Source organism: Scaptodrosophila lebanonensis, unplaced genomic scaffold (genome assembly GCF_003285725.1).
Source record: "Scaptodrosophila lebanonensis strain 11010-0011.00,11010-0021.00 unplaced genomic scaffold, SlebRS2 tig00000131-arrow-arrow-pilon, whole genome shotgun sequence".
Taxonomy (NCBI): domain Eukaryota; kingdom Metazoa; phylum Arthropoda; class Insecta; order Diptera; family Drosophilidae; genus Scaptodrosophila; species Scaptodrosophila lebanonensis.
The window spans coordinates 1,191,301-1,213,279 of record NW_022060584.1 but is presented as its reverse complement, the minus strand read 5'-3'; the positions used below and the strand labels follow the sequence as shown (position 1 = coordinate 1,213,279).

At 42.6% G+C, this 21,979-nt stretch overlaps 1 protein-coding gene across 1 annotated transcript; it reads right to left on the bottom strand.

Moving 5' to 3' along the window:
• Positions 1-589: 589 nt before the first annotated feature.
• LOC115629073 lies at positions 590-21,911 on the bottom strand. Its single transcript, XM_030525389.1, has 7 exons — positions 20,812-21,911; positions 15,910-16,067; positions 15,488-15,838; positions 15,132-15,426; positions 12,629-13,696; positions 3,206-12,382; positions 590-1,482 (listed from the first exon to the last, which is right to left on the bottom strand). Exons 1-7 carry the CDS (start codon positions 21,599-21,601, stop codon positions 1,046-1,048), a joined length of 12,276 nt encoding a protein of 4,091 aa, XP_030381249.1. The 5' UTR covers positions 21,602-21,911; the 3' UTR covers positions 590-1,045.
• Positions 21,912-21,979: the final 68 nt, after the last annotated feature.

Here is a 21,979-nt window from a genome sequence, read left to right as displayed (position 1 = left end):
AGCATTCGTAATATTTTCACACTATAAATACTAGACGTTTTGCTTGATTGTGAAAAAATACGTCATCATCAGATCAGCTAACGCCAGAAATCCTTTTTTTTATTGCCAGACTTTTAATTCAACCGAAGCTCGGTCGTGAAATAGAGGCAACCCCATCATAAGTACAATTAGCCAAAAGCAGCAGCTGTTTTATAACTGCTAGGACTTAGAATTTAGCCATGAATTTTAGTTACTTGTCTAGTGTCATGTGGAATCATGTTTAAGCTTTTCAGCTTGGTTCCTCATGACCCTAGACTAGTAAAGTACAGATAGTACACCTACAAGTAATTCTGTTTTTACACGGTCTTTTTTACATGATTCCATTTAGCATGATTCAAAATAACATGGTCAATGTCTTTTTTACACGGTGTTTTTTTACACGCCTTTTTCTGGAACCAATTTACCGTGTAAAAACAGAATTAGTTGTACATTCTTTCGAAATTTGTATCTATTAGCTAAGCATTTAGCTTAGTTGCAGAATCTCTGCCCGTGCCCATCTCTAGTCAAAGTCAAGTCTTACTTGATTTTCATTAGCGTAATATATATTTAGATTCATTTATTTTCTCAGAAAACACACCAAGTATGGTGTGATCTGTATGTGATGTTTTTGGGTATTCTACATAGATCTACATATAGGTATATATATGTATGTATGTATATGCTCAATAGGTATTACATGCTTAAAACAAACGGAGAGTTTTTTTCACACTTTTTTCAATAAACAAAGTCACATAAGGAACATTTGTGTGCATGGTTTTTTGCAGTTTCATTATTTTTGCTCGATTCCATATTTATAATCATTGATCAGTAAACTAACATATTAAAATCACTGGCTGGTTATTATATATGCAAATTAGCATATTATGTTTCTAATAATTGTACACTATAACTTAAAGAAGACTTCTTGTGGCTGCCACACATTGGGTCATAACATGGCAACATGGTACAATGTGTAAAAAACTGATACTCTAGAACTAATGTTAAAATTAATTGTTGTTAATTGGTGCTACAGAAGCAGCGTCTCATCACTGTCCATGGGCTCATCCTTAATGCGCATCATATTGGTGGTGTCTGTTTTTCCTCTCCTCAACTGCTCATTGTGGAATATGTCCTGATCGCTGTGCTTCAGATGCAAGGTGGGCGTCGCTTCCGGCAGCAATCCGCCCATCGGGGAAAAGCAATAGTCCTCGAAGTGCTTCGAGCATATGTGATGTGTATTATCCCATTTGGCGACGGGTCCGATTTTCAAATTGTAGCACCACTTGGTGCGCAAATTGCGGTTCTCCGGGAAATCAAGAAGCGGCAGCTTCACATTGTCCACCCCGCAGACAACGCAGCTCTGAGCCCGGGCCGGCAAGTGACCTGCACATATAAATTTGCCCCGATATCGTGGCACATCCGACAGCTTTAGGGCTTCGCACCACTGACGCAGCATCGTGGAATCTACGGAATGTACAATAATACGATTATTATCAGAATGATTATTATCTGAAAAAATGTAAAGGTTTAAAAGTTAAATTCGCCGACCCAAAGTCAATATCGAAAGGACTTCATTTAGTTAATTATTAGAGAAATCTTATTTGGCATTGGTTCTTATTAAATTGATTGGGTTAATAATAATCTAAAGTATACTTAATATTGCGATCTTTGTTATTGACTTTCAGCTGAAAATCTATGAAAGGATATATTTTTAAGGTGCCGATATGAGATATCCCATTTCCTCTTTTTAATTCTATACGAAAAGCTATAGAAAACGGAAGATATATTGTAACAATACGACACATTTCTAAGACGCGATTCGTGATTTATGGTAATGGCAGATATTTTTTGCAAAAAACTCTAGAAAAACTATGAATTATAATAAAATATTGTGTGAGAAAAAAAAACGTAACCAGAGGGTTGTCTGAATTATTTTTCTTCAAAATGTGAATATTAGAAACAAGTAGAAAATATGTAACTGGTACGATAAGAGCTATTCTTTCCGATTTGTTAATCGCAAAGCTAGAGATTATTGTGTGTTAGGAATGCTTAAATCTATCTAGATTCCATTTGAGCAATCGTAGAGACTAGGAAATTCAAACGATAGCTATCCTGGTCCTTCCTACATAAGCCGAACCGTAAAATATTTAAACTCAGCAAACGAAAAAAACATCTGCAATTATAATAATAACCGTTCCACGATATCTTAAAAGATCAGAGTCGAATCAGTATAGGGAATGGATAAATTGAACAAGTCTTGTTTATAATAATAACTAATTGACTGTAAATTTAATGATCTGATTCAAAGAAGTGCAGGATATGAGGAGAGGGAGTTATATTATTTGTAAATTCCTAGACTAGCTGTTTCCGCTACCTTTTTTGCCAATGGTGTACTAGTTTTTAATTGATTATCAAATTCGTCATTTATAGTCCATTTTTGTATACCCTGTATACCCTGTAGGGTAAAAAGGGTATGCAGTGAAACACCTCTTTTATCCGGACACTCTCTTCCGCGGACACTTTCTAAAAACATTCGATCGGACAAAAATTGGCCGACCGTGAGCGTCCGGCCAAGAGAGTTTTCACTGTATTAGGTTTGTGCAAAGTATATAACAAGCAGAAGGAAGCATCTCCGACCCCATAAAGTATATATATTCTTAATCAGCATGTCTAGACGAATTGATCTAGACATGTCCGTCCTTCCGTCCGTCCGTCTGGATGAACGCAAGGATCTTAAAAACTATAGAAGCTGGAATAACCGAAGTTGGTATCCAGATTCTTCTAAGTCCGAGAAAGGACGAGTTTATTTTCTTCTTCTTTTTTCTTCTACTAGGGACGTATATAACTCAGTGCCGGAAGTTTGTCTGGGTACAGCATATTTCACTGTCCGAGCAAGCCAGAATGTTTAGGTCAAGAAAATATTGAATAATTGAATATCTGAAATAATCGATAAGCATTTCCATGCTTCCTCTACCTATCTGGTAGAAGAAATCAATTCTTCCCATAAAAGTATCTCCAAAGATTTTCTTTAAACACACTTCAAGCTAACCTTAACTGCGTAACTACAAGTAGACCAGCCATACCATGTGGCTACAGAGCCTTATCTGCACTGTATTGTGGCATCTATTATCTAAGTTTAAACTTGCATTTGGTAATATTGCTAATTGGTAAACAAAATGAAACTTACCCTGGGGAAATTTATACAATCTGACATGCGGGCCCTGCCTGCAGTCGGCCATGCAACATCTGGGTTTAATTTTGTTCGCCTCGGCATTTATCATTTGATGCTCACGCCGATTTTGCTCCGACTGCGTCGATGTACTTTGTTGCTTCCCCGATCCCGGTCCCAGATGTAGAGTCGGAATGGCGCCGCGCGCCAGTCGTCGCACTCCGATTAATTCCGGCTCGAAGTGCCGACTGCAGATGAGTTTCGTATTGCGCTGCGACTCCTTGAACTTCATGCCCGTTGCCTGCTCCCATTTGCGCATGGTGGCACTGTTGACTGGCAGTCGGAAGAGTTTAAGGCCGTCGCCGCGGGGTGTACGACAATAGGGGAGACAGCACATCTTGATTTTGTAGGGTGGCAGTTTGCTGATGTTCTGGCCAATGGAAGGCAGCTCCATTGGATCGCGGCTATCGTTTAGCTGCTGAGCCGACTGCTCCTCCAGTTTCTTCATCACTGATTTCTGTGTCTCCTTCACATCCTCCTGATCATCCTGATCGCTGTTATCCTCCGTGCCGCTGGAGGGCGTACTCATGTCCTGACACTGTTCATTGGTAAATAGATCGTCCGGCACGTTCGAGCCACGATTCAGAGTGGGCACAGCCCACTTCCTAAGCTTGCGCAGGCGAATGCATTGGGGCTCGAAGTGCTCACTGCATACTAAGTATTTCCAGGGACGTTGCTCGTCGAAGCGAATCCGCAAATTATGCTCCCAGCGCTGTTGCTGCTGCTTGGACTTGGGGAACTTGTAGATGTGCACACCATGTTGCGAGCGTTGCTTCTGGCAGTGGATAAGTGAGCATTTGTCGTAGCCGGATTTGATTTCGTTATAAATTATGCCTGTCCGTGGCTGATCGGACTGCGATTCATGTTTGATTTTCATACTAGAAGTCTGTGGTTTCTGTTGTCTTGACTTCCAGTGGTGGTCGTCGTTGTGGCTCTCGCTGTTCGCCGACTTGCCATTGTTAATCTCATTGTTTTCCATTACATGAAGCTGCAACTCCGGTACCAACAACTGCATATCATCGTCATCATCCTCTTCCTCAAGTTCCTCAATATCATCATCGTCCTCATCGTAGTCCATTTCCATATTATTGTGATCGAGTGTCTGCCTATTCTGCATCAGTCGTTTTTCTTTATCTGAACGCGCATTGTAGGACTGTCGGCTGTTATCGTAGAACTCCTCATTATCATCGTATTCCATTTCCTGGTCATCGAAAGATGTCTGCCTAACCCACTCGTGTGCCGGTTGCCTTTTCTGCATCAATCGTTTCTCCTTCTCTTGACGCATGTTGAGGGTTTGTAGGGTATTATCATAGAGATTGGCGGGAGCATTGGGGCCCAGATTCAGGGTCGGCACACTGCCGTGCAACACCCGTGAGTTCATCAGGCAAAACGATGGGAAGTGTGCGCTGCAAATGCGATGACGCCATGGATGCTCGGAGTCGAAAGCCACCTGTGTATTGTGCATCCAACGGTGTCGCAGTTCCCGGGAGGTGGGAAATTTGTGAAGGGTGATGTTTTCACTGGTCAAATGGTTGTAGCAACCCTCAACCTGGCAGTACTTGCTGGACTTTCGTGGTGGATACGCAGCTGCCACAGAGGAAGAGGCCTCCGGCTCACTCTCGTAGTCCAAATTAGTGTCCAACTGTTGTTCCTGCTCGAGCAGCTCCTGCTCTAACAGCACGGATGAGTTGCCCTTTACCGACCTCGTGATGCCGAAGTCATTCTGGAATATGTTTGGAGGTCTATGCGGACCCAAATGCAATGTCGGCATCGTGCCCAATCGAAAACGATAGCCATTAAAGCATTCGGGCTCGAAGTGGTAGCTACATATGCGATAGCGCCAGGAGTATTTCGTATTTACTCGCACCTGAGTGTTGTACATCCATTTACGCAACAGGTCCTGCGATTGGGGGAATTTGTGTAGCTTCACCTCGGTGTCGCGCACGGTGATGTCGCAGCCATGCACACAACAGCGACGAGCATTGTAGGTATTATTGCTACTTCTAGCATAGAGCTGCGGCTCTGGGTAGTGGTGGGGGCGATCAACGGCCAATGTGTGTTCGCTCATATGGGTGGTTGAGTGAGCTCCATTGTCCAACTGCTCATAGCTGGTACATTTCTCGACATGGCCCACCTCGAGTAGCACTTCCAACGCTTGCATTTCCATGGGCTGTGAGTTTGTGTCATCTTCCAAGCCTTGCCTACCCTGATTTGTCTCATAGCTGTTGCTGTTCAAATCCCCGCCAGAAGCGCTCATATGACTGGAATGTTCGTAATCGTGGGGCAGCAAATGCTCATTATCGCTCATTTGCGTCGAATCATTGTATTCATATGACAGCATGTTCGAGTTATCGGCATCGTGGGGCAAGACGTCTTCCCCATCGCTCATTTGACTTGAGTTTTCCGGTTCGTATGGCTGGTAGGGATCGGTGTCCTCCCACGGGAAATGGCAGTCCTCGTCCTGTCTATCCAACTTCTCCAGCTTTACTTCTAATGCATTGTCTTCTGTTTCCGATTCGTTCATGTGCTCCATTACGACAACGGGTTCCATTCTGGCATTATCTTTGGTGTCGCTGTAATGCTCTTCCGGAGAAAAGCTATTGCTTTCATCATCGTGACTTAAATGATCATCGTCCGTATTTATATCATCATCGTATTGCTCTTGAATGTTATTGGCACCGTCGAACTGGTCCCCTTCTTCAGTACTTTTCGATTGAATTTCCTTGGACTCTTGTTCTTTCTCGGGGGGATTGTCATAATTGTTTACACCTTCCGCTTGTGGGGGCAAATTTAGCGTAGGTATAGCCCAGGGGTGTAGGGAAGCAAATCTTCCTGCATTTATGAGGCAAAATGGCTCAAAATGTTTCTCGCACACGCTTACCAAGTAACGTTCATATACCGGGCAATCGATTTGTGTATTGTGAAGCCATTTATCCACCTCGCTGCCATCAGGCAATGGAAATAGATTACAACAGTCTCGCTGGCGTATTGCTTTGCAAGTGAATACTGAGCACTGAGACATTCGCAAGATCACATGATTTTGCGCCTTTTCGTAGATGGTCTTAAGTATTCCCAATTGTTCTTCATCGCACTTGCTCAGCTCTTCCTTAAATTCCAACTCGCTCTTCTCATAAAGCAGCACAAAATGCAATGGACATAACCTGAGTTTCTCCAATTGATCCTCAGCCGCATTCAATTCCAATTCCTTGCACCATGCTTCGCGCAATTCCGGCGCCGCTGGAAGTGAATAAGTTGCACAGTTTCCACATTTTTTCAAGCAACATGCACGTATTTGGATCGTCTCGGGGCCAAAAATCATATGCGAAGTCCATCGCTGTCTTAATTGGAAGAACTTTACCTTTTGCTTGCGCCCGAACTGTGGCAAGCTGGACTGATATATGTCGTGCATGGACTCATATCCCAAACTCAGCGTGGGTATGGCTCCCTTGATTAAAACTCCGTTCTTAAAACAATTCGTGTGAAAATGTTCACTGCAAACTCTGGCGGCGGACAGCTGCTCTGGTTGAAGGGCCATCTGCAAATTATGCAACCAAAATTTGCCATAAAAGGTCTGAGGAATCGGAGTTAGAATCACGTTATCCTTCGCTTCCGTTTTGCCACAGCCTGTCACACAACACGCCGGAGAATGTTCCGCGTTTAGTGAGTCGGATGCATGGATATTGTCGGGATTGAGCAATAAGTTTGATGGCTCATTGTGTTCCAGCTTTAGGGTTGGCAGTGATCCTTTAAATAGATATCGTCTGTCATCAAAGCAGCGCTTCTCAAAGTGTCGCTCACACAAATGCAGAAATTGGTCCTTAACTAGTCCAAGCGGCAAATTGAGATTACGGCACCAATCACCTAAAGTTTGCACGTCACTTGGGAATTTATAATAACGCCGCACCCCGAAGCCTCGAGTCTCCACACAGGAGCTTATAGCACACCTCACTTGCGGATTGTTTGATTGTTTGTCCTCCAATTCCAGTCTCAACGTCGGCACCGAACCCTCCACCAGTTTACCAGGCTTTATGATACAATCTTTCTCAAAATGCTTGCCACACACACCAAATCCTTGTAGAATGGCTTTCCTACTATTATGTTTACAATTTCGGGCCCACTTAATGGCTACCTCCAGTTCTGTGGGATAGCAATATCGATTCCCTCGAAAACGTTGCAGGCATGTCAACACCGAGCAATAGTTAGCACGAATGTAGGCCAGGTCTATTTTCTCACCCTGCTCATCATGCGTACCGCTGGGGATATGAGAGTGATGTCCAAGATTTAAAGTCGGCAATGCGTCTGCCCGCAAATAGCCTTCAGAGTTTAATGCTTGTGGCTCAAAGTGTTCATCGCACACAAACAGTTTCTGCACATCATGACCGCCTAGTCGTGTGTTTATGAGCCATTTTAGACGCAGAAGCTCATCTTCTGGGAAGGGATACGTTGATCTGCTGCGGCTTTCGCGCTGAATGCAGTTGGGTAGGCTGCATACACGGCGCACATTCCCTGCCACCGCAGTTGTTGATATTGCTTTTGGTCTTGCTTTGAAGTCCAGCTTCGCGGCCACTGCTGTCGGTGGTCTCTCATTCATAAATATCACATCTTCGTGGTTCAAGTTCAGTGTTGGCAATGGCCATGGCTTGAGAGACCCACCATTCAGAAATTGTGGATCGAAGTGCGCTTCGCAAATGCGATATAGAGACTCTCTCTCGGGCACAAATGGAATCTTGGTGTTATGCAGCCATTTGGCGCGTGTCTTCTCACAAATGGGCAGGCGATACAAGTGCCTTTGTTCGGTGTATTTACAGCCGGGAACAGCACAGCGCAACTTTTGTGCGATTTCAAGGGATAATATGCGGTCATAGGACTTCTTTAGCTCACTCTGTACACTCTCCGGTATTTTGTCGGACAATTTGATTTGTTCATATAACTGTACGAAATGACTGAAGCAAATGTGCACCTTTTCTTCTCCCACGGGCCTATGCTGAAGTTTCTGCAGCCAAGCGGTTCGTACGGTGGCATCAGTTGGCAACTGAAGAAGTTCGTCCTCGTGCTCTGCCCAATGACAGTTTGGAGCCAAGCAACAAATGTGCGGCTGTAGCAAATTATTATTTAAATAGAGCGTATGACTGGTATGGCCCAAGTTGAGGGTAGGTAACGCATTTGGTAGCAACGTTTGTTTATCATCGCTCCAGCACTTCGCCTCAAAATGCTCTTCGCATACACGAAACTCAGGGGAAAAGTCTTGGCCAATTAATTCTAGATTATGCAACCATTTATATCTGAGGGTTCCAGACTCTGGGAAACGCAGCAAACGCACGCCATCGACGTCGCCAGTCTTTTGGCATTCACTCACACAACACGTATTGCTGTTGACCTCACTCTCCTTGCGTTTGCGTCGATGTTTCAGGCTCCAAAGCCGAAAAACCGAAGGTTGCGTTAGCCGCAAATCTTCGCCAGTATGAGTATAGGGCAGGGGAGAATCGTGACCAACATTCAGCGTGGGTACGGCATTTCTTTTTAACTTACGACTGCCCATTACTTCGGGGTCGAAGTGATCCATGCATACGCGTCCGACGCAATCTTTGGGTTTCAGTTTCAAATTGGCACACCACTTGAGTAGAACGTCCCTTTGCGTGGGGAATCTGTAGGTACTAATGAGATGCTGGGCCGTGCGCTCCTTGCGACAGTGTTGGAGACAACAAATGGGTGTGACATTATTCACGCGCTTCATTGGTGTAGTATGTATGGCTCTACCAATGTCGTGATCAACATCAGCATCATCTTCCTCAAAGTCATGCTCCGGAAATCTGTTAGGCATATTGTTGACGATCGCCTCAACATTATCGTCGGGTAGGACATGTTCTGACTCCGATTCACTGCTGCGCTCTTCGGCATAGGTTTCCACCAGTTGCATGGGATCGTAGAAGTCGTGATCATAGTCTTCTTCCTTCTCGCTTTGTTGCTGCTCTTCCACATCCTCCAATTCCCTTTTGACGTGCCCCTCTCCCATGCCATACCAGCTCTCCTCTGCCTCAGGATCGATTTCGCCTGTATTTTCCATGGCCCTTATGATGGCCTCATTATCGTAGACCACCCCAAAGTCATGTCCCAATTTCAGTGTTGGCACTGCGCCCGTTTTCAGCTTCAGTTTGCCACGTACCAGCGGCTCAAAGTGATCCACACATATGCGTCCACGACATTCTGCTGGATCCAGTCTTAGATTGGCACACCATTTCTCTAGGAGTTCCTCATTTCTGGGATAGCGATAGGTTCGCAAAGCGTTGTCGATACTCCGGCGCTTGCGACAATGCACCAAAGCACAAGTTGGCGTAAAGAACCCTGGTATATTTTTGGGATTCTCGTAGATGGGTTGCTCGCGCTCGACTTCATCTAGGTGCAATGTGGGCATAGCCCAGCCACGCAGATTTTTGCCTTCGAAACAACGCTTATTGAAGTGTATATGACAAACACGTGTCCTTCGGTCCACCTCCTCTTCATCCAGCGATAAATTGTTTAACCATTTCATTCTCTGTTGTTTACTCATGGGTAATGGATATAAACGCGCTCCATGCTCCAAACGACTGCGACCGCAACTCTGCACACAACATTTAAGCTCGCCAAGCGATTTTTTGATCTTCACTTGGGTGGTGTTCAAATCAGTCGCCTCGGACATGGTCACTGCGTCGGCATCGATTGGTTCTTGTTTTATTTTCGGCAACGAGTGGGACGATGTGGGATCCAGCAGTCTTCGTTGCCTACCAAAGAGATTGCTCTGCAGCTCCTCGGGATTAACCTGATAGAGATCCTCTGTTTCGTCATGACCCAAGTTTAATGTGGGTATGGATCCAATGTTGAGACGCGTCTTCCCTATACATATATCCTCGAAATGGGCATTGCATATTTTATAGCGTTCGCGTTCCTTAAAATTGAGATGTTCCAGACGCAAATTGTGCCGCCAGCGCTCAAAGAGCGCCTCATCTTTGGGAAAGCTATTCATTTGCACTTCGTCGAACTTGCGCGTTTTGCCACAGGTGGGAACACAACACTTGAATATGGGATCTACATAACGGTCTTCGGGTTTCGGGTTGGGTATTAGCTCTATTTGCGCATCATCATGTCCCAGTTCCAATGTGGGTATGGCCCATTTGAACAGATGCTTGGGTCCAAAGCAATCGACCTCGAAATGCTTATTACAAATGCGAACACCGACACAATCCACTGGGTTCATTTTAAGATTGTTGCACCATTTCCACAATAGATCCTCATCTTCGGTGGGGAAACGGAACAGTCGAACTTCGGGTTGTTCCTTAGATGCATTGCAGCCTTCGACCGCACAGTGTTCCTCGACAAAGGACTGTGCTTCATTGGGAAAGATGTCCTCATCGTTATGCCCCAGCTCCAGCGTAGGAATAGCGCCAGCACTCAGCCGCTTGCCATTAAACGAATGCGATTCGAAGTGCATGGAGCAAATTCGCAATTGGGCACGCAATTGAGCACCCTTCGGTCTTTGCTTGATGTTGTGAAGCCATTTACGGACCTGCGTGTAACTGTGCGGAAAGCGAAAGAGCTGAACTCCATGAGCCCGCTGACGCCGACAGCTCTCCACAATACAAACACGCTGCAGACACAGTTTATTGGCCTTCAATTTGGCCGGGTTCTGATATATTTTATACCCGGGTGGTGTGTTCAAGTCCAACGTAGGCACAGCCAGTGGTATGGGACACTTTTTACTAAGCACATGCGGCTCAAAATGCGATGAGCAGAGACGTCTCTGAGCACTGCCGAGGGGCGGCACTTGCAAATTATGCGCCCATTTAGCCAACGTAGAACGGTTGAACTTGGGGAAGCGATATAGTTGCACATTGTGGATCGCACGCACTTTACGGCAGTGCGGCAAACAGCAACGAGGCACCCAGGTGGGCTTGCTGGCATTTCCCGCCGTAACGTCAGAGTGCGGGCGTCTTCCCTTCCGCTTATAAAGTAAAGTATGTTCTGGATTCTCGTAGAGATTCTCAATATTGCTTGCCAGATTCAATGTAGGTATGGCCCAGGGACGCATGCGTTTGCCAATGCAGTGCGACTCAAAGTGCAGATTGCAAATGCGCAGATTAGGCAGCTGCTCCACATCTATTTGCAAATTGTGCGCCCACTTGGCCAGCAGGTCTGCTTCCTCGGGTGGTCTATAGAGCTTGATGTCATCCACATTGGGATTACGCTTGCAAGTTTCCACACAACATTCGCCCTCCTCATCGCCTGTATTCGGCGCACTCGGCCGTGCAAAGAACTCGGCAACTTCCGCTTCCGTCGGCAGCTTATAGGGTATATCATCATGACCCAAGACCAAAGTAGGCACAGCCCATTTCTCTAAGCGCTTGTTGCGCAAACAGCGGTCCTCAAAATGCACTTCGCAGATGGCATCATTGAAGAGTTTTGTGCCATCCGGCACTGGTTTATGCAAATTGGCGCACCATTTAGTCAGCAACGCCACATTGGAGGGAAAACGATGTAAATTGGCATGATCGCGATCACGATTGCGTTTACAGACTTGCACACAACACGTCTCTCGGATATTGAGCTTCTTAATCACATCCGGATTACGATGTATGTCCTCGTCATCGTGCCCCAAATGCAGGGTGGGCACAGCGAAGGGACGCATACAGCCGCCAATGCAATAGGGCTCGAAATGAAGACTACAAATTCGCATTCCCTTGTGCATTTTGTGCTCGGGTATCTTGAGATTGTGGCACCACTTTCGCATTTGCTCCGGTCGGCGCGGTATGGTGTGGAATGTGATGTCTTCGTTGTTATGCCGTTTGCTCTCACAATGGGGCACACAACACACATCCATGCATTCGGTAACATTGAGTGAGGAAGACGAGCCGGCACCGCCGGCAGACATACTCATAAAGGAAGCATTCAGATCTGGATCAACATACATGGAAGTGGAACTGGCCGAGGACGAGGTGGAGGCAGCGGAATGGCGCTGATAGCTCTTAGATAAATGATGCGGATGAGAATGTAGATTTTGATGATGGTGGTTGACGGGCGTTGTCGGTGTAGGCGGAGGCCACAACTCATTCTCGTAAATGTTGAAGGTGTCATTGTGACCCAAATGCAGTGTCGGCACAGCACCTGTGGATTATAGTTGAGAGTTAAGCTCTGATGGATTGAATAGGCAATCACACAACCGTAAAAATAACGAATTCGGACTTAAGGGACTACAAAAAAAGGGCATAATGAAATATAACTTGACTTGACTGCCTTGGATAACTTAAAAGTTGAATCTATTAGATATTAAAGCGACTACGGGCAACCCAACGTGATTCCAAATAAAATTATGTTGTGATTTCCTGCACAAAACTGCTTCATAAAACTTACCTGGAGACAGTTTTCGTAGACCCAATGCCTCCTTAATGAAGTGTGCACTGCATATTTTGTGATTCTTTCCTCGATATACGCTTGGATCTAGCCGCAGATTATAGCACCAGCGCCGCAGTAGCACCTCATCGCGTGGAAAACGATAGAGGGACATGTTAAAGTCTGAAGAGCGACTGCGGCGACAAAAGTTTAGACAGCAGCGTTTCTCCTCCGTATACAGATTTTTGGGATTGTCGTGAATCTTTCCATACTGAGTTCCCAAATGCAATGTGGGCACAGCCCAGGGCTTTAACCGAAACTTTCCAATACAACGCTCTTCAAAATGGCGACTGCAGAAGTGTCGCGGCTCCTTGGCCTGCACAGGCAGGCGCGCATTCTGGCACCACTTGATCAGGCTCTTGATGTCCTTGGGAAAATTGTAGAACTTCAAATTGCTTTCACCGCGCTGACTGTTGCAATTAGGCATGCTGCAACGTGCCACTTCGCCCGATGTAAAGGTGTTTGTCAGCTCCCGATTCTGATACAAATTGGCGACATCGTCATGGCCAAGATTAAATGTGGGCACCGCCCAATAGCACAGCGAATAGCGATTGATGCATCGCTTCGGAAAATGCATACTGCATATTCGATAGGTGAGATACGTGGCGGCTGGAATGTGAAACATCTTCAGATTGTGCAGCCACTGATGCAGATACTTCTCGTCCTTCGGAAACGTGAAGAACTGCAGTGTCGGGCTGGTGCTCTTTCGCACGCCACAAAGCGGTACACAGCACAGTGCATCCTCCGATTCATCAAGAGTGGACGAGTGGGCCGATTGGGTTTGTGGAGCAATGTTATTGCCATGCAACGATGTGTCACTTCCAAAGGCATTGTTATAGTTGCTATCGTGAAGACTGAAGGATGACTCGCTGGTGGAATTGCTGTAACTACGTTCCAGCTTTATATCTGTTTTCATTGTGGAAGCGAAGAGCGCTGCGCTGTCTGCGTTAACCTGACGCTGTTGCAGCAAGGAATTGAGCGCCGCTGTTGCGGGCAGAGCACTGCTGGACTTCTGATGCGATGTGGGCACTGAAAGGAGATAATATAATCGATCGATTACTAAATGGAACTAACTTAGGTAGATATAAATTATGGCAGTTTTGAGTTCTAAGTTAAGCCACAGCTTGCATAAAGTACTTCTTTGAAAGATTATAGACCGTGGGGCTTACTTTATAACTGGCTTTTAAGCAATTCTGGTTTATTTTCTTTACATTTTTAAGTTCTAGTGGGACAGAATACTTTAGGATGTGAACGCGCGTCTATTTTTATGATCACTACTAGTATATTTTAATCTCATTTGGAACATCGTTAGATATTACGTTCACTTTTGAAAAAAATTGTATTTACTGTTGATCTATTTCTCTTTCTTGATCAATTTCTATATATTATGTCAAGAATGAATGTCAAGACAATATAGTAGTGCTTAGATTAAGTTTAATTCCGTTTACAAAAATGGTTAAAGTAGCCATTTCTTTGGCCCAGATTATAAACTCTAAAATAAAGCTGAGCTGCTTTAACGCTTTAATAATAAACATACCGAGCTTAAACAATTTGGTTTTAGAATTGTTTATATCAAACGGACAGACAGGCAAATGTACAGATTGGATTCAGACGGCAAGTCATACCAAGTCTTAATATCTGTAACTCTAATCTTTTAATAGCTTGACAATATAAATATTTTACTTAACGATTTACGATTTAGAATAAAGGCTATATTAATGCTGATTTTAAATGTTGTAGTTATATTAAAATATAAAATTTATGCACTCAGTCTGTACATATTTAATTATTATGTAATATTTCGAATTATTTGGGATGACCTAAAATAAACTTGCAATGCCTAGACGTTATAGTAATCCGCACAACAAATTGTTAACTATTTTTAGTGTGTAATATCTAAGATCAAAGCGGTCATACATACAGACAGATGGAGAAATAAGTATTTAATCTAATTAAATACATTAAACAAAATTGTAAGCTTGATTTTCATATGATAAATTTTAGTATTTAGTATTTTAGCAAATAGACTTTCAACGTAAAAAAGTTAATAATAACTTCTTAAAAATAGTAGTTGCTAAAAAGGTTGCTAGTCCCCGACTCACAACGCACGACAACGATAACAAAAGTATAAACAATATTAATCACATAGTCAACTAATAGGTAAATACATAAGGTCTTTGACCTATTTGTTAATATCAAACGATAAAGCTCACACGAAAACGACAATGGAAGCATTGTTAATTGTGCAAAGCCGGTAATCTTTTTAAACAGATTTTTATTGGTGCTTCAAGTGGCTTTGCTTAACTGAGAATCGCGGAGAAGGGCTATATTTCGAATTGATATCGTTATAAATATACAAATGAGACTAGCTGCCTAATAGCATTCTACCGAATTAGTGGAAATAATGGAAACAGCTAAGAAGACGAAATTCAATCCGACATTTACTTTTCAGAATGAAACTCACTTTCAATGGTGCCCATATGACAGTCCTGGAGCTTATAGTTTGGCTGTTGTTGTTGCTGCTGTTGTGGCTGTTGTGGCTGCTGTTGCTGCTGCTGAGTAGTGGCGGCACTCGTACTATTCCCCAATCCGGCATAATATTTGCCACAGAAATAAGGGGAGGCCAGACGATGCTCATGCAGCTCCATTGGTGTTTGGTACCACAAACGACAAACTGGGCAATCGAAGCGCGGCTGGAATTTGTGTTGTGGCAGGTGTGCGTAGAGCTGCTCGCGTGTAGCAAAAGTGCCAGAGCACATCTGAAAGGGAAGCAAGTGTTGCAATTAAACCGCAAGTTGTGGAATATGGACGGGCACTCACATTGCAAAGAAAGCTTTCGTACTCATGCTGCATGTACTCGTGCGACTCGCACTCGGCTATTGTGTCGTAATGCTTGCCGCAATATTTGTGACAGAAGAACTTGTCTGTGCGATGCAATTGCTTGTGTTTCTGCAGCTCCTCGGCACTCATGAAGGACATGGGGCACATATCACATTTGAAGTCATACTCGTGTATGCTGCAACTGCTTTCGGCCACATGTCGTATATAGGTTTGCTTCTTGAAGAACACCTCCTTGCAGCGTTGGCAAATGGGCAGACTGTCCGAGCGCTCCACTTGCATTTTTCGACGTGGAAAGTTGAGCGCCTGCTGCTGCTGCTGCTGCAGCTGCATCTGAATAAAACATATAAATATATATATTAGAAAACTTTAAATCTCAAAATCAAAATAGCAGTTTAGCTTACCTTTTGACTGGCACCGCCAAATGAGTCATCCTTTACCGTCAGCTCCACCTTGGGGCTCAACATGTCCTGATTGAATTCAGGAAACTTGCTGAAATCAGCAAAGGGCGCATTATCATCTATATAGTTGGACTTGTAGGCATGTTCGTCAACGGGTTCCGCTGAAAGATACGATAAGAAATATTCAAATGAAGACAATATCGAAAAACAAATAAAAGTGAGGAAGCGATTTGTTTTAGAACAGGGCGACATCGACTAGGGGATAATATCTTATCTATATGTATAATGATTAAGAGAATGTCTTTTTAGAGCATTGCTAAACTGCAACAACAACCACAATAAAAACTCACTTTAACAATTCGAAAAATTAAAAACTTCACTGGAATTTAAATTGATTCCAATTACCAACCTACTTTACTCATAATTAATAAAATTAATAAAAATAAAAAATAAAATTAATTACAGTAGTACAAAAAATAAATGATACTGCATCATCAGGCCACAAAAAAATACGTATCTTCAAATATTTGCTGTATATAAGAGTAGTATGTACATAAATGTAATTTTGGGGTTTGTCAGTCATCGAAAAATTCGTAACGTTCTGCACCGATTGAGCTCAAATTTTAACACATTATAACACTCGGTACCATTATTGTTTTAGGCCACTCACGGAATTCAACACGATTATGAATCTGGTGCAGATCTCCTTCATTTCTCTGAGAACGAAGCAATTGTTTTGCTCTATAACGCAACTGCCGTGCTCGTAATCGTGCATAAGCAAGCCTGGCTGCTCGTTTATCTGGTGGTTCCTTGGCCAGCATCTGAGCCTGCCTTATCCTGGCTTTTTCTCGCCTGGATACCTGCATTTCATCAGTCAGATTCGAAAGGTAATTCCTTCTTGCAACTGCGGCACGAGTACGACGAGCTAAATTCGATTTTTTGGGAGGCATTATCTCGGTTTTTACTGCGAGAAAAATTTTTTATTTTGACTTGGCATGCAAGGTGTGCTAAGATTAGAGATACCAGCTGGCCGTAAAGTAACGTATGTTTCTGATACGATGATATGATTTGAACAACCCTGGAACCCAATTTGCAAATGTGTTAACATTTGAGCTCAATCGCTGCTGAGCTTTTCGATTCGACATACCATTCTCGAATTCAATATTTCCCTGCACAATTGTATTTGAGAGCAGCATCTACCATTTGCTAATACTCTTTGCTCTTGGCTGTCTACAGATGCAGCTCTAATTCGTAAACGCTGTGACCTTCGTGACGCGTTTTCTTATGCTCGCTGTTTTATTTTTATACCCTGTACCCAAAGAGTACAAGGTCTCCACTCTACCGACATTAGGAATTTTCCATAACTCCCACAATTTTTGGAATTTTCAACTCAAATTTAGAAATTACATCCGGTTAATGTTAGCTAGATCTTTTTTTATACCCTGTACCCGTAGGGTGAAAATGGTATATTTGGTTTGTGCAAAGTATGTAACATGCAGAAGGAAGCATCTCCGACCCCATAAAGTATATATATTCAGCATCAAGTTCGCTCTTCTTTTTCCTTTTGCTTCTGCTAGATGCGCATATGCCCCAGTGTCGGAAGCTTACCTGGGTACATTGTCGGGCTTTCTGGACTGTAGCGCTCTCTCTTGTTTTATTTTGCGTTCTTCGATGTGTTGCCAATCGAACGTTAACAAATATTAGAACGTCTTGGCATGATCTATTGAAAATATGTTGTTTATCTATATTTTCGTCTGTATCAATGATCAGAAATGGGCTAAATTAATGCTGGCAAAATCGCAATGTTTTCATACCCTGTACCCGAAGGTTAAAAAGGATATATGTATTAGATTTGTGCAAACTATGGAACAAGTCGAAGGAATTATCTCCGATCCCATAAAGTACATACATATATTCTGAATCAGCATGACGAGATAAATCGATCTAGATGAACGCCCAGATTTCGGAGATAGAGATACATCGACCAAACTCTTTAATACAGTCCACAATTACGGAGCTGCTTAACTAAAATTTGCCTACGTCTATTAAATGTAAGTCTTTTCCTTTGTTTTACATTTCGATCATTTCTGAACAATGTTATTAACGTGGGTTTACTCTTTTTAATACATTGTCGGGCCTAATCGTCTGTAATATTTTATCATTCTTGCAACAGAAATCACATAAAATTTCACGAATCAAAATCACGAAATATTTTTCCCAGATCCAAATGATAAAAGTACAAAACCAACTAGGTATGTTGCGTGGGGGGAGTGGGATTTGGGCAGGGTAGTATTCACATTTTTCACTCCATCCCCGGTTCTATCAACCGGATAACATGCCAGAAAAATTTATTGAAATCGCTCTAATATTCTAATTCTGAAACATTGAAAATTCAGCACGTCCGGAACTAATTCTTTTTTAAAAGTTATAAAACATATAATTCCTTTCCAAACAAACATTCGATATTTCTAAAAAACTGCTAGTTGCACAGATGATGAACTGCAGATGAACCCGACATATAAATTGTCTAAAAATAAACAATATCGGAGCCATATTTTTCCTTTACGTATAATGATTGCAGAACTATTTTGCTGCTTTAATATTAAATGTTTTTTCCAAAAATACATTTGATATTTATAAATTCCGAAAGAAAGAAAAAAAAACTGACGCAATGCGCAAAACTGAATAGGAATAAACAGGTATATATAGATGTATTTTGTTTTTTGTATCAATAGTCTATAAAAATCTCATGCACTTACAAATTGGATCAGCCTTTTTTTATGCTGCTCTCTCCATTAATAGGAACTTTGTATAAAAGTTGGATATATAGAAGTGGCAGTACAGCTAAACCTGAACTGCTCAGAGAGCAAGAGAAATGCTTGCTGATAAACAATGTGACGGCATTTATACGGACGGGGGCACGCCTAAGTTTGCCGAGCCTTCAATGCTAATCGATTTTGTACAAGATTTTCGGATTTTCAGAGCAGAATATAGAAACGGATCGCTGAGATGAAGATTGAAAATCAAATTTTTATAGAATGGAAAGAAACTATTGAAAACGTATAAAATGTTTAAGGAGGTATGCAGATAGGACAATTAATATATTTTTTAAAATGTTAAAGAAAAATGTATTCGTTATAAATAAAAAGAAATTAAGAGATTATATAAAAGGAGAAATAAAAAGAGCTTCAAGCTGCAACTCAGCTACAAAGCTTGGGTAATCGTATTGATTTCGAGGTGAAGCAGAAATGTCCTTACAGAATGAAAGTGTAAGAAAATGGAAAGAAAAGTGTACATACATCGATTATGCAAAGGAGTTGAAGAAGAAAATGTGAAGGATTTTGAGTGAAGCGAATGGAATGCTGCTGGTGGAGCATGAAGATAAAAGCGTTAAGATTAACTGAGGGCCCATTCTGGGCCCATTTTACAGAAGCCATAAAATAAGACAAATAAAAACAAGAGAAAAGTTATCAGCAGGGTGTGCTGCTGCCGCTGCTCCTGCTTTGGCTCGATAATGCGCCGGTGCACACGAACTATGCTGCGAGGGCTGCCATGAATGTTAAACCACCACCCTAAACAACCGGAATTATAATTTATTTCCAAAAATAAAATGCAAAAGCCCCTGGCGGCAAACATTATACCAAACAGCAAGGTGGTTAAATCAGAACTCTCAACATTTTTCTATGAATAGCGGGGAGATTTTTGGGATTATGTTGAATTTGAATGATGAATTAAAATGTGCGTAGCTGCACAATTTCACGTACATACCTGCTCTTATTTCTTAAAGTGTATGCACATTACACAATATAATAAAATGTCAAATGAAAATCGATTTCACGGCAAGTATCGTGCAAAGTAAATAACCATTAAACAGAAACAAAACAAAACAAGTAGAGTTAAATAAAAATTTCTCTATTCGTTGCCATGACAGCTGCAAATAAATTAGATTTCTCGACCTCGGAGCTGTGCCTGCGTTCGATAAGCAAGCACAATAGATAACAGGTCGGTCGCCTATGTAAACCAAAACTCACAATGTATCTGTAGTTTTTCTTCGGTTTTTTCCGTTCCCGAATAGAACTGCTGTTATCTTCAAATTGTTATAAATAGAATTAGTTCTACTATTTTTCTTTGTTTTTCTTCCATCCCAACTCCAAATATGGGAAACTGTTAACGAGCAATTTCAATTCCATTTCTGTCATCAATTGAAATACGAAAGAAAAATGTATTTGCGCAGTAATGCGTGAATTTAATTTGACTCCAACAACCCCCCGGGGCCCGGCGACCCTACTTTCTAGGTTAGTTCGGCGTATAGAGTATGTTACATAAGATTCGACTTGAAAATGGCAATCAAAATGCTACGAGGCACATACACAACCAGGCCCTATATAATAAACATTATAGTACTTCGGTAATATGAAGCAACTGAGTGCACACACACACACACTTACAATAGATACACACACACACAATCACGCACACACAGACACTGAGAAAGACAGACACTAGCATACACACTTACAAAACGCATGTAAACAAACACATGCACACAGACAGAGACGTAGAGAGCCAGAGATACAGATACAGACTGAAACCGAAAACCAACCGAACAAGCGAACACACAAGCGAAAAACCTCAGCGAAACTCAGCAAACGTTTTATTGATTCGACGCCAAAACCGAGCCACAAAAGTATAAAATTCGGTTTCATTGGGACAAGTGACCCCAAGTATCTGTATGCTCATACATATATAATATATATCTGCATATGTATATACATATATAAATGACCAATTGGATGACATGAGAGTGTTCATCAGAGTATTGCAGGCACAACCCAATCATTTTTCTTTTTTGTTATATTTTTATTTTGTTTTTTTTTTATATTTTATTTTACACCCCATACTTACATTTTATTATCAATTCATTGCTACTGGCATCCAAGCGATTGATGGGCGCTGGCGCTGGTGCTGGTGGCGGCGCCATCGGATTCGGGGGCTGGAAATGTTGTTGTTGTTGTTGCTGCTGCTGGTGTTGTTGTTGTTGGCGTTGTCTTTCATCGGACAATTCCATGGGTTCGCTTTTGATATAGGGATATGGAGCTGGTCCATGCATAAGACCGTGCGGCATATAGGCGCGTTGACTATGCTGTTGTTGTTGTTGCTGCTGTTGAGGCTGCTGTAACTGTTGTTGTTGTTGCTGCTGCTGTTGTTGTTGTTGTTGATATTGTAGCAGTTGATTGTGTGCATAGGCAACGGAATTTGCAGAATTCGCCTCAAGGTTATAGGGCATACCAGCATTGACATTGACGCCCATGCCACCGACAACCCCACCTGCCCCACCCCCCACGGGGCCATAATACGGGTGACTGGCCGCAGCTGCGGCCGCGCCGTATGTGCTCATGTTCATGTTGCTCTTACAGGGCGCCGAAAAGGCAGCTGCGTGCGGCGGCGGGGGCGGCTGGTAGGAAGCAACATGTGAATACCAATTCTGCATTTGTTTATGTTGCTGCTGCTGCTGCTGCTGCTGTTGTTGTTGCTGGTGGTGATGCTGCTGCTGTTGCTGTAATTTGTGATGGTTTTGCTGATGCGCAAGGTGTTCATGTTGCTGATGATGTTGTTGTTGCTGTTGTTGGTGTAACTGCTGCTGCTGCTGTTGCTGATAGTGAAGATGATGATGATGAGGGTGTTGTTGTGACATCACGAAACACGAATTTGTTTTGTAAATATATTTTTGCCGGCGCAAGGAAATAAATAATAAACGCAAACGTACGGCAAGTGTTTGATTCTCGGTCTAGTTATAGGAACTAGAAAAGACACCGCACTACGGGCGCGCAGCAGGCTCTCTCTTTTTTACGCTCTGTCTTGTTCATTGGCGTCTTTTATATACCAGTTTTTCAATTCCTTTTACGAGTATGTATGTATGTATGTTGCAACGAAATGTCATTATTTTCATTTGACTGCAAGCGTTCAAAAACTGCATTGCACACAACGCGAATATGGCCTACATCTTAAACAATTTGTTTATGCATTATTGGAATTTGTTTAATAACGCGCGACCTATAAATTTTAATTATTT